This window comes from Artemia franciscana, chromosome 20 (genome assembly GCF_032884065.1).
Source record: "Artemia franciscana chromosome 20, ASM3288406v1, whole genome shotgun sequence".
Classification (NCBI taxonomy): Eukaryota; Metazoa; Arthropoda; class Branchiopoda; order Anostraca; family Artemiidae; genus Artemia; species Artemia franciscana.
In genome coordinates, this window is record NC_088882.1 from 33,504,030 (window position 1) to 33,518,431 (window position 14,402).

Sequence of the window (14,402 nt, forward strand, 5' to 3'; positions counted from 1 at the left end):
TTTTTTTGGTCTTGTTTCATTTGATAGTCCAGGCTGTTAATTCTCACTCGTTTAAATTTAATTTGTTCGGGCGTTTTCTTCGTCTTGTCACATTTGATAGTTCAAGTGGTTCCACAGAATCATCATTTCAATTCTTTATTAGATTTAATTCTCATTTATTCTAAACAAATTTTCCTTTTGAAATTTATTTTTCAATAAATTTTCAATTTAATTCTCAATTCGTTTTCCAACATCACTAATGCACACCCAGACACCTTCCACATTCCATTTCCAAAGACTAACCTTGTTATCACCACAAGAGACAGCAAGAATGTCGCCAGTGATCGACCAGCTTACATGCCAAACTACATCATTGAATCGGTTTAAGACCTGTGAGTTCCAATTTGCAGAGGAGCCATCATTGGTCCAAATCATAACACTTTGGTCTTGCGAACAGCTAGCAATCAAAGATTTTTCAATGCCAAAAGATGGTGCCCAAGCAACGTCCCTGACCCAATCAAGATGGCCCTCTAACTTTGTCTCAGGAATCCATTGATCATTTTCTTCTCTCCAAATAATAATGACATTATCACAACCTCCAGTGACAAAGCGCTTTGGGGCGACGACAACGTCTTTAGCTGACATTAAGCCACTGATATTGCTCGTTGGGACAGACGGGGCCCAACTAATCGCATTGCATCCAATATCATGAGCATTATCAATTTTCTTCGCCAACCACTCTCCAGTGTTAGTTGCAGTAAGGATTGAGACACAGCCATCGGAACTGGCACATGCCAGAATCAGACCATAATCAACAGGTGCCCAACATACAGAATTAACAGAGCCACTATGATTTCTATATTCATATGTTTTATTCCACTGATTTCCAGACTCATTCCAAATGATGACACGTCTATCATAAGAACAGCTAGCTATCTGACTGTTGTACATAGGATGAGCCCAAGCGACTTGCCACACAGGACCCTCATGACCCTTCAGGTCAGCTATGAATGTTTGGTTACCATCCTTCACATCAAAAATTTTTACACTGCCATCTGAAGAGCAAGTAGCTAATCTTGAATCATAAAAGTCCAATTGAGCATCATGAATCATGTCTTCATGGCCTGTGTCAACTGTTGAAAGGATTGAGACCATTTTATCCTGATTTTTAGATTGTTTAAAGACTAGCCCAGTAGATTTGTAGCATACAAATGGATTTGTTTTTTTTTTATATTTTCTATTTTTTTTTATAAGGTTTTTGAATTGTCGAAATCTCTTGTCAAAATACATAAAAATACTTTTGCAATTACTAGCTTTTTGCTATTTAAGCAACTTAATGTTAACTTTTTCATGCATGAAAATCCTCAGTTTTTTCGCTAAGAGTGATAACGTCATTGCAGTACTGCAATGATGTATGGAAAAATGACGTCAATGACATGAATCTTATTCCAAAGTTAAGGCTGTTAACGAATTTTCTCGAACTTCTGACCCCTCAAAATCGTCTTTTAAGCGAGAATATCCCAGGAAACCAGTTTTTCCGAAAAAAAATATTGAGCCATTTTTGAGAAAAATATACAATATACAATATGGAATTATTGACCGTTTATAAAGATAGTATATGTTCGTTTTTTTCCAACTATTTTTTTTGCTTGCTTGGATATATTCAATTAATAAATAGTTTAACCTTACTATGTCTTTTAGAAAATTTTGGTAAACAGCCTCTTTGTGGAAAGTATCTATTTCAATATCAAAATGTAATACAACAAACTTCCTAGGCTGACTAATGTTTTACAAAATGGTCAGAAAAAAGAAATGTCTGCATGGGTCTGTATTTCCACAGATACAAGAAAAATGGCAATAGCAAGATAGAAACAAAAAATGTATTAACGCCTCTTAGAAACAATGTAGAGGTGCACCATGTGGCGTGTAACTTCCCTGAAAATGCAATAAGAAAAATCCTTATAAGAGCACCGTGCAGAGAGAGAGCCCCTGTGAAAAGAGGCCTCTGATGCAATATTGTTCATATTTCTCTTATCTTTTTGCTATAGCTAAGACGGCTCATATATTCCTAGCCAAAACAGGCCATGATGTAATCTTGCTCATATTTTCCATATTTATCTTCCAATAGTCAAAATGAATCACTTGTCCCTAATCAAAGCAGTCCGGAAAAACAACGAGAGTACCTATTATAGGTGTCAGTGCCTTCACTAAGGTATAAACAGGGTCATCTTAGAAATACTCCAAGATGTATCCATGTGTATCAGCAATTTTCAACTTTTTTAAGAGATGATCAACACATCCTGTGTGATCAAATAGTAAACACAAGGAATCAAGTTATAGCAAATAGCACTACTAGCAATAGCACTACTAGCTTTCTGTGATTATTTGTGATTTCCATAGCATTAATAAATCCTCATATGATAAGCTGAATTCTTTTGACCCCCTGGACTGAATGCAGGCTCCCACTAAGAATTGAAACAACTTATTTTAACATGAAAGTTGAAGTGAACTAAAAGCAAAGTAACGATATTATTATAAGACTGGCAGTACATCCAGGAAAGCCATAAGAAAATGGAGCAAACACTCTTTTGGAAGATCATAAGCCTAAAGAATCTGAATATATAATAAAAAATAGGCTACTCCCATCAGGTTCCTATTGTAAAATGCCACAATTGTTCTCAGAGCAGAAGATAAATGTTTGGCAGCTACCAACATAACCAATTATGTTGGAAAAATTAGTATTTTGGCCAAAATATTTTTTCCTTTCCTATTTTTAGAAACACTATTCATTTATCCTCAGAAAAGAAAAACTTAGAGTACAACAAGTTAGGGCTCAAGCACTAGTGGCAAAAATGTAAGCAAGGAGGGCCTTGCATCCTCTCAAATTATGCATTTTAATGAAATTTCAGATAATTCTTATTGAAAACCTTAGATTCATTTTATATTTCCCCTGGAAAAAATAGCTACGTATGTGGCTGACCACTGGGTGTTACATTTAAAGATATCTCCATAGAAAAGACCATGGAAACTAATCAACGGAATTTTTTGGCGTCAACGTGGTTTCCTAATAGATAAAAGATTATTAGAATCACTGAAAGTGTAATGTTGCTCAACAGAGCCATACAAATAAAAAAAGTCAAATTTTATCGTTAACGTTTACAATCAATTAAGGGTCTGACACCCCTGGCACCCCTCAGATCTCGTCTGCAATTTTCTGAGAGCAGCTATATTCTTTGGGTTTAAACTATTTTTGAAGATTTCAAAATATTCTGGGCTAGAAGAGTATATAATTCAGAATGTAGGTTATTTAAAAAAAGAAAAAACAATCTGGCCTATTGCACCCCTTTAGCAAAGTGGTTGGCCCAATCTGAAGTAGAGGCGGTACAAACATGTAACAATAAACACAACTAATATTTGTAGCTAAATTGTTATAGCCAAATTTATGATTTCCTGTACACCGCAAGATGATGTTGTCTGTGTTTTTTCCCAGAAACGTACAGGAGTTCCCCTAAGTTTCCCTGCTCTTAGATACCATGGCAAAACTGACCAATATAATGAATTATTACTGATGTTCTGCGACGTAATGACACTTCACATGCTATTGATCTCCTGTTCTTATGCAGTTTTCTGTTTCAAACAGATCGTGGTAAGGAACTGTAAGAAAGGAGGGATCCGGCTCATAGTAACCGAAACACTAAGAAACGGAATTTTGACACACATAGATATGTCAACAGAATCGGCTTGTTATGCTGACTTCAAATACAAGAATTTCATTAAGTTTAGTCTTACCAATTAAAGGCTACAAGCCTAAGGAAATTTGCTTGCTTTTTGAAAAAAGGGAAAAAGGCCTCCTAAAAGTCCTCGAATCTTAATGAAAATCCCCAGATTCGACGTATCAGAAAACCCTACTGTAGAATTTTGAAGCTCCTATCTGAAAAAATGTGGAATTTTATATTTTTTTGCCAGAAAAAAAAATCACGGATGCTTTTTTAATTGTTAGTTAGTTTTTTTCCAGGGATGATCGTGTCAACCCACTGGTCTTAGAATACCATGAGGGGGCTCATTCAAACGGAAATTATAAATTGTAGCATCCTTTTTAAGTGAACAAAAATATTTGAGGGGCATCTAGGCCGTCTCTCTTGCCCCCTTTTCCCAAAACCGTCCGATCCAAATTTTGATATAATAATTTTGTTCATCATACTTGAAAGGCTAAATAACCAAGCCTGTGGGTATAACATAAAACCGCCCCCCACAGCCCCAGGGGAAAAGTCTTTAAGTTATAAAATCTGCCCATTGTACACGCATAGTATTTGTTATTGGGAAGTATGTGTACATTTTTGGGTTTGGGAGACGAATTTTCTGCCGGTGTTTTTTCAGGACAAAATTTTCCATGGGGAGGGAAGTTTTCAGGGGGTAAACTTGTCAGTAAAAATTACACATTGGAGTAATTTACTAGAATTCCTATACAAATTTATTTTTATGCGTCTTGCTGTCTCTTTTCCGTCTCAATTTTACGCGTGGAGTTGTTCGGAATAGTTTTCCGGGGTAAATTTTCACTCAGATTGAATTGCCTAGAGTATATACCCATGGGGATGGGGATTTATCTGGGGAGGTGGGACCGTTTTAAATAAAAAAAGGTTTTTCAACTTAAAGTAAGAAGCAACATTTAAACTTAAAACGAACGGAAATTATGACATATACAAAGGGGATTGCCCACTCCTCAACACCTCGTTCTTTACGCTATACTTTGTATTTTGCCTCAATTCTTGAAGAACAACTCCTGAAACACAAAGGACGTTTAATAAGAAGAATAAGAAGCTTTTCTAAAATTACTTTTAAAAGTTTGACGTAAAGAGCAAGGTGTTGAGGAAGGGGCAATCACCTTCATATACTTAATAATTTATGCTCGTTTTAAGTTTTAATGTTGCTCCTAACTTTCAGCTGAAAAAAACTTGTTTCTTATTTAATTTATCAAAGAGACAGAGCTTAATCTTTTACAACAGCTAAATTATTGTACTTGACCATAAACTGTGTCACCTGACAGTCGTTTGCTTCCATGTGCATGAGAAAATAAATCATTACCCTCATCCCTTATGCTAGCAAACTCAACTCAAAATGCAGTAAATCAAAGAATACTTGAGTGGTTTCCTTTGAATTATTAAGCTTTGTGGTACCAATATTGTTCCATTGGATGGTATATTGCTACGTTTCAGTAATTTGAAAAGTATGAGGATTCAAACGCCTGAAAGATACACTTCATGAATTAAATTTTTCACGTTCCGGATATAATTCTATGAACAGCCGAAGATTTACACATTTTGTATTAATTAAGGGGGATGAGTGGGTAAATTCCCTATGGATTCCCCTCCCCCTAATTTTGAAAAATACCATGTATTGACGTCACTGAATTTATGGAAAAAGTGCATCATAGCCAAAAAAAAGTTTTTTCCACCTAGGAAATGAAAATACAGTTCAGAGGTGCTTACGAAAAACTGAACAAAACTGAACATTCACTCGTATTATCACAAGCTATTGTTCGTTGCATTAGCTTATTTATATTTTATACAACCCGGCTGGGAAAAGTGATTCCCTCATTATCCTTCCAGTAGATTTGTTACATTTTCTATGGAAATATTTACTCCAATAAGTATTTGTGTAGAACTTTTATTCTGAATCCATCGGTTAAACTATTCAATCAACGGTTTATTATCAATTTATTATGTTGTCGTTGAGTAAAAAGACACTGATATATGAGATTTAATTAATAAATGAATTGAAACGCTCGTGTATGGTGATTAATTTCGTTGCGATTCATTGCAAGCCGTGTTAGTTGTCTTAGAGTGGACTCATTATATTTTGGAGTGTAGCAGTTTTTTCGTTTAGTAAGTAAAGCTTTTTTTGCAAATGGTATATACCGTTCTACTACTACAAGCCTAGGGCTGTTCTTAGGTAAAATTAAAATTCAGAAAAATACGTTGAATTTAGTCCTTGTCGTCCAAGAAAATAAGGTTGTTTCTGAACAATTTACGTCTTGACTCCCTCGGCCCTTACATCCATAGCAACTTATATAGAATATCTTTAATGAGTAGCCTAATCAATTGTCAAATGAAACGGACAATTTATATTGGTTCATTGTACGCCTTAAAATGGCGATTAAAACTCTTCACAGAAAAATTTTACATTCTGTTAACCAAGAATGTAAGGCCTAATTCAGAACTAGGCCTTTTATTGTTTTCCCATGGTCTCTGCCCAGGACCTGATTGGGTTTTGCAACAATATTCAGGATGTGTAGACCTACACGACATATAAAAAGAAGTTACTTTAATCCTGAGAACGGTTAGCTGCCATTTTTAGCATCAAGCAAGCTTTAGGTGATTTGTTATGGAATGTAGCACTTTTTTTCGGAGGGGGGGGGGGTATGAGAATTTAAAGAAAAATCAAATTTTACAAACAAGAATGGGCAAAATAATAAATTTTGAGTTCATTAGGGAAATTGAAGGGCTCAAAAGCCAACCCTTTTTATGTTTATACCTGAAAAGTAAATCGTTATTGGAGTAGAAAATAAACAATATTTGGCAAATACTAATTTAGGCAACAGAAGACCACTCTCTCTAGTAAGACAGGCCATCTCTTTGCCAATAGTGTAAAAGATCAGTTTTCTCACGCTTTCCGGGGTAAAATAACAAAGTCTACAGATCATTACTAAACGTTCGGAAATGAGCCCATGTTAGTTTAGCTTGCATGAGACTAGGCCAGGAAATGTTTGATGACCCAAAACAGCTGATAAAATAAGAGGGTGAAAGAAGGAGGTTAACAAGCTAATATAATTTTTTTTTTCTTTCAGGAAATGCCTAATCATAGCGAGCCTAATCAGTTGGAGCGTAATAGGACTGCCTAAGTAAAGTGTGAATTGGGCAATACTATTTTTTTGAATACCCGACCACTGGGTATAGAAGGAGTAGTCGTAGAAAATTTGGAGGACACCTATTCAATAAGAAATTGAAAGTTCTAACACTTTTTCTAAGAATCAAAAGGGAATGAAGGACAACAAGCCAATTTTGAGATAACAGTTTTATTCAAATGTCGAAAGGCCCAATAACTGTGCCTCGGGGAATGACAGGACCCTCTAGAGCCCGGGTGCAAGGTTCGTAAACTATAGAATTTGATCATTATTTAAATATCATATTTACTGTTGGAAAAAGGGAGGATGTTTAATCCAGCGTGTCTCTAAAAAGCCTAAGGGTATTAAAGTGAAATATAAGGGATGTTAAGGAGATTGTCAAGTTACATCAAGAGATACTATGTACATTCAGGTTATCAAAAGGGCATATCTGAAAGATCATAAGGAACCGTAAGGATATTAAGTTAACATTTTCATTGCTACTAGTACTAATACTGCTACTACCAAAGGCGTAATTTAAGCCCCTCAAATAGGGGGGAGGGGGTATGAAAGGGTCCATATCTTGGAGGTCTGGAGTACATGCCATATCCTTCAGGAGAAAGAGGGGCTTCCAGGGACACCTCTACCGAAAAATCTGTGAAAAACTTAGCGTATTTTTAAGCTGTCTGAAAACTTATTTTGAGAAATTACTTTATAATGGATGCTGAAAACCAAATGCTAAAAATGTGAAGTCTGCACATAGTCTTCATTAGTACATTTTTCTTCAAGCAGTAACAAAGAAAAGTTACTATTTAGCAAAGATGCTACACAGTTAATTAAAAACGAGGAAGGCATTACACAATGCATAACAAATAACTAAGACACATCAAACAAACATAAGGTTAGGATAGCAGTCCGGCTTCAGCACGCGTTCCCTGGTGGAAACTTACTGTTAGTAGTGATCTCTCAATACTTTTAAAGGGACCCATAGCCACTACTCTTTTCTTCCTCAATGGTTAAGATTACGAAGAGGTTTAACGGCGATTCACTCAAGACAGGTGTTATTAATTTTCTTCAAGATACAGGTGTTTGTAACATAATAGGGAATGTTTTCTAAAAGATATAAGTATTTGTGACATAACAGAAAATTATTTTTTTCAAGTTGTGGGTGTATGTTATGTTTGAAGAAACTACTAGGGCCAGGAAAAAACCCTCGGGGTCTGGAAAATCATATTTTCTTTGGTTGTTACTTAATAAGGCATGTTTTCGTCAAGATTTCTTTGGTTCATATTTTTTAAAAACCTACGAGGGCCAAGAAAAACCTTCAAGACAAGCCAAACCATGTTTTCTTTGGTTGTTACCTAATAGAGCTTGTTAAAGTTTGTTAGTCAAGATTCAAACGTACGTGTTAAATAAAAGTTTCTTTGATTGTTTAAAAACCCAAAAGGACCCAAAAAACTTCAGGGCCTTGCCACATCATGATTTCTTTGGTTGTTACATCACAGGGAGTGTTTTCTTCAAGACATTCTTGAAGCCAATTTTTAAGGATTTCAAGACATTTTTTAAGACAAGTTTTTCAAAACTTTTTCAAGACGTTTCGAGAATTTCATGCCGTTTTAAGACAATTTTCTTCGAGACGTTTTCTTCAAGATTTCTGTGGTTCTTACGTAATAGAGAATGATTATCTGCGTTAAGGATAACGCATTTTCACTTGATTCGATTCATGCCCCACGAGAACCCCCACCTGTAAATAAGGAGGCCATACACGTGGGGTGTTACGTAATGACGGTGCACACGTGGGTATTACGTAATGCCTCAATAGATTTTTTTCTTCAAGATTTCATTTTCTTCAAGATTTTTTCCTCAGGGAACTTTTATAATCCAAAGATTTGTCTCTACTTGAGGAATTGAAAGAGATTGCTCCTCAGTGGAATGGAGCATAAGGCAGCTGGACCACGAAGGTCTTCCTAACATTTTGAATAAGAAAAAAATTTCTCGTTGAAAATTTCCAAATAAAACTTATGGATCGCACGTTTCCTATGTCTAGAATAATTGACATGCGAGGGAGAAAATCGATTACTGAAATTTGGATAAACTTGACATCCATCTACCTTTTACAAAGTTATTAATTTTCTAAAGTGACCTAGACAGGTTAAGTTAGGTATTGCATCAGTGAGGTGTTACATGGCATTGGCTTTAGATATTTCATTGCGTAAATGATTTCGTATTGGAGATTAATCCTGGAACAAGAAATGTAAAAGACACGGATTTATATTGTACACATAAGTTTTATTGATAAATTTTTTGATAAAATTGCAAAATCATAGAAAAGGCAGTAAAAACTCAACGAAAGGAAAAACAAAACTTTAAAAAGCTTATAAAGGATAAAATATAAGCAAAAACCCATGAATTAAAGAAAGGCGGGAATCCTAGAAGAAAATCTAGGGAGGAAGGGGGCAGTTGTTATTAGAGGTAAATTTAAGCCATATTAAGAGATATTTCTGAGAGGTTTTAATGAAAATAACTCGTTTCTATTGCTCTATTAGACGCACCTGCATGCTATATTGTATTAATTTAAATCTTGGTATTAGCAAAATCACATTTTGAATGAGCCTTAAGTATTAAGCTTTACACAGCAGAACTATCATTACCTACAATAGTAATAACAAGAAAAATGTCTACTTCACTATATATTTTTTACTAGTAAATGAAACACAAATACGAAGGAAAAAGAGACACTTTTTTGCAGTCGGTTATTTAAGAAGTTTTAATGAAAATTCCAAGTTTCTCGAAGCCAAGACTATACATGTTCACGCCACCGTGAGGTGGCGTGAACATATTTGACAGGTCGGTAACGTCCCTGTGATACATATTATCATTCGTGAGGCATTTTTCAGATAATTTCATGATAAAATCGTTCTTTAAAACCCTTGGTCCCCGTTTTCTGAAGCCTCCCCTTGTAATAAACCATGTCAATTTATACCATAGTGGAAATATGTGGCTGGCCCATGACATCCTTATGATAGATATGATCATTCCTAGGATATTTTCAGAAATTTTCTTGATAAAAATTATGATTTAAATCCATTGATTTGTGTTTTAGCAACCCTCCCCAACTTGTTACCCTCAATAGCAATTCAAGACATCGTGGCAAACTCTGGATGATCCACAGCACCCTCTGGCACCCTCATCATTCCTCTGAAAGTATGTTGCTGGTCCGTGAAATCCCTGTGATGCATGTTATTATTCCGAAGGCATTTTTCAGATGTTTTTTATGTTAAAAATATGCTTTAAATTTATCAGTTCATTTCACGGCACCGTGTCACAATATGACTAACCCTCTGGCAGCCCTCATAATTTTAATGGCATTTTCAGATATTTTTAATAAAGTGATATCCAATTCTGTTGCCCCGCTTCTGAATCCCGGTTACACTGCTTTAACCTCCAATTCTGCTGGCTTCCACGTCGGTTAAACCGATTCCAGTTCCCACTATGCCCGCTCCGATTCCAGTTTCACATCTAGCTCTGGTTTTGTCTGTTACAAATCCTCCGCTTCAGCCCCTCTTTGCGATTCCACAGCTCCTATTCCATCAACTCTGCTCTCGGTGCCGTTGTATTGTAGATTTCGTATGTGGCTGCCTCGGAAGTAATCTTTGACTGGCCTATGGTATCCAAATGGTGCAAAATATCCCACATAAAACATTTTCAGCCTTTTTTTTCCGGTAAAAAATATCCAGTTACACTAGAATTGTTCTTCAAATTAAAAGGAAATTCCCAATAGTGTTTCTTCTGATGTGATGTGGCAGGTGATACCAGAATGACCCAATATAACTACCCGGTGGAACCCTCTGGCCCGCAATATCACACTGAAGGCATCTTCAACCTTTGTCCCAAAAAGTAAGCTTATAAAATAAAATTGACCATTGTTTTGTTAGAAATGTGGAAACTTGCCACTTCATTGTTAGATTGTGATGTTCCATTTCACTCCTTCTCCTTATTTCAGTGACGAAAAATTGGTTTATTTTTAAAAAGAGCATGGAATTTGAAATATTTTCTTGAATAAGCCCTTTGCTTATTCCTACAGCATGGATAAATCCAGAAAGTCCTTGAAATCAAGATCAAAACATATAATCCAGTAGTGAGGGGCTTATGGACATGACAACGCCCATTGGGGGTATTTTATTGGAGCTACTAGTTCTCAAGATCGTACTATGGTCACCTGGGTCTTATGGAATACTATGCTGCAAAAAAATTTCAAACATAATCTAAAATAATCCTTACAAAACAGAAATAATTCTTATGAAATACAAAAATACTCCGCACAATTCTAATATAGAACAATAATTTATTACAATAAATAAGCTAAAATAAAGGTAAAAACCAATAAAAAACTAAAAAAAAAACTGAAAAAACTAAAAAAAGGCAAAAACTACAAAAAAAAACTAAAAACTAATAAAAAAAGTAAAAAAGCTAAAAAACTAAAAAAACTAAAAAAACTAAAAAAAGGTAAAAAATTAAAAAAAATAAAAAAAAAAAAAACTAAAAAAAAGGAAAAAACAGAAAAATAAGCTAAAATAAAGGTAAAAACCAATAAAAAACTAAAAAGAAAAAAAGGAAAAAACTAAAAAAAATTTTCATCTAAAAAACTAAAAAAAACTAAAAAAGGTAAAAACTAAAAGAAGACCAGGACATAAGTAAAAAAAAAAAACTATCTATATATATAAAAATAAGTTGTCTGTGGATCTGTGGATCGTGGATCAGGTGACGTCACCTGAAAAAACTGGATCAGGTGACGTCAAAACTGAAAAAACTAAAAAAAGGCAAAAACTACAAAAAAAACTAAAAACTAATAAAAAAAATAAAAAAGCTAAAAAACTAAAAAAACTATAAAGGTAAAAACCAATAAAAAACTAAAAAAAAAACTGAAAAAACTAAAAAAAGGCAAAAACTACAAAAAAAAACTAAAAACTAATAAAAAAAGTAAAAAAGCTAAAAAACTAAAAAAACTAAAAAAACTAAAAAAAGGTAAAAAACTAAAAAAATAAAAAATAAAAAAAAACTAAAAAAAAGGAAAAAACTGAAAAATAAGCTAAAATAAAGGTAAAAACCAATAAAAAACTAAAAAAAAAAGGAAAAAACTAATAAATGACGACACTCAAAGAGAAAGCGACCAGGACAAAAGGAATGTTCGATTAGCAATCAACAAAGCACCGGGACACAGGGAGTATAAATGACGACCAGGACATAAGTAAAAAAAAAAACTATCTATATATATAAAAATAAGTTGTCTGTGGATCTGTGGATCGTGGATCAGGTGACGTCACCTGAAAAAACTGGATCAGGTGACGTCAAAACTGAAAAAACTAAAAAAAGGCAAAAACTACAAAAAAAACTAAAAACTAATAAAAAAAATAAAAAAGCTAAAAAACTAAAAAAACTAAAAAAAGGCAAAAACTACAAAAAAAAACTAAAAACTAATAAAAAAGCTAAAAAACTAAAAAAACTAAAAAAAAGGCAAAAACTACAAAAAAACTAAAAACTAATAAAAAAAATAAAAAAGCTAAAAAACTAAAAAAACTAAAAAAACAAAACTAAAAAACTATAAAGGTAAAAACCAATAAAAAACTAAAAAAAAAACTGAAAAAACTAAAAAAAGGCAAAAACTACAAAAAAAAACTAAAAACTAATAAAAAAAGTAAAAAAGCTAAAAAACTAAAAAAACTAAAAAAACTAAAAAAAGGTAAAAAACTAAAAAAAATAAAAAATAAAAAAAAACTAAAAAAAAGGAAAAAACTGAAAAATAAGCTAAAATAAAGGTAAAAACCAATAAAAAACTAAAAAAAAAAGGAAAAAACTAATAAATGACGACACTCAAAGAGAAAGCGACCAGGACAAAAGGAATGTTCGATTAGCAATCAACAAAGCACCGGGACACAGGGAGTATAAATGACGACCAGGACATAAGTAAAAAAAAAAAACTATCTATATATATAAAAATAAGTTGTCTGTGGATCTGTGGATCGTGGATCAGGTGACGTCACCTGAAAAAACTGGATCAGGTGACGTCAAAACTGAAAAAACTAAAAAAAGGCAAAAACTACAAAAAAAACTAAAAACTAATAAAAAAAATAAAAAAGCTAAAAAACTAAAAAAACTAAAAAAAGGCAAAAACTACAAAAAAAAACTAAAAACTAATAAAAAAGCTAAAAAACTAAAAAAACTAAAAAAAAGGCAAAAACTACAAAAAAACTAAAAACTAATAAAAAAAATAAAAAAGCTAAAAAACTAAAAAAACTAAAAAAACAAAACTAAAAAACGAATGTATATACAGACCGGTACACCGGGATACAAATGACGACCGGGACACAGGGAATATAAATGACGACCGGGACACAGGGACACAACTACAACGGGGACACCGGGGGAAACAGGGGGATATAAATGACGACCGGGACAAAAAAACTAAAAAGAAAAAAAAACTAAAAACTAATAAAAAAAACTAAAAAATCTAAAAATCTAAATAAGCTAAAAAAGAAAAAAAAAGGAAAAAAATAAAGGAGAAAAAATAAACTAAAAAACGAATGTATATACAGACCGGGACACCGGGATACAAATGACGACCGGGACCCGGGACACAGGGAATATAAATGACGACCGGGACACAGGGACACAACTACAACGGGGACACCGGGGGAAACAGGGGGATGTAAATGACGACCGGGACACCGGGACAGGGAATGGTCGATTAGCAATCACCATCAACAAAGCTCAAGGGCAATCATTAGAATCATGAGGTATAGATCTGAATACAGATTGTTTTCCCATGGACCATTATATGTTGCATGTTCAAGAGTCGGTAAACCTGACAATCTATTTATATGCAAAGACAATGGGACAGCAAAGAATGTTGTATATTCGCAAGTTTTACGTAGTTAAAACCATATATATATATCTATCTATATTCACAGGTGGGACATAGGGACACAACTACAATGGCGCGTAACTATTATGGCGCGTAACGACTTACGCGCGCGGGGGGGCTTGGGGGGGGCGCGAAGCGCCCCCACCAACTAGGTGTTGGGGTGGCGCGAAGCGCCACCCCAACAGCTAGTATATATATATATATAAGTTGTCTGTGGATGTGTCTGTCTGTCTGTCTGTCGAGTGACGTCATGTTTGTTATGACGATGACGTCATTAAAAGTATTTAAGAAAATCGTTCAAAGACAAATTTTTAATTGTAAGAAGATCGTGGACAGATCAATTTATGTCTTCTTTCAAAGTAAAAGGGCAAATTTATCATAGATCAGGGTCCCTTCTACCATTCTCAGGCGAGAATCACAAATTTTTACAATTGTAATTCATCAGTGATAGAAATTCTTTATTGAATGCACCTTGCGAAATTTCTCCCAAAGTTGAAAGGACAATCGTTTCCCAATTGCAACATCTTTTCCACAAAAATAATAATTTAGTGCGTCTGTTCAAAACAGCCATCGATTTGATGCCTACTGATACGCATAAAATTGTTATTTCCGCTGACAAAA

At 34.1% G+C, this 14,402-nt stretch overlaps 1 protein-coding gene across 1 annotated transcript in view; it reads right to left on the reverse strand.

Moving 5' to 3' along the window:
• The window catches only part of LOC136040055 (uncharacterized), a 29,496-nt gene that overhangs the window by 6,737 nt on the left and 8,357 nt on the right, over positions 1-14,402 (reverse strand). The window contains 1 exon segment of the mRNA XM_065724120.1: positions 283-1,112. Within this exon segment, the coding sequence (XP_065580192.1) occupies positions 283-1,112 (830 nt within the window).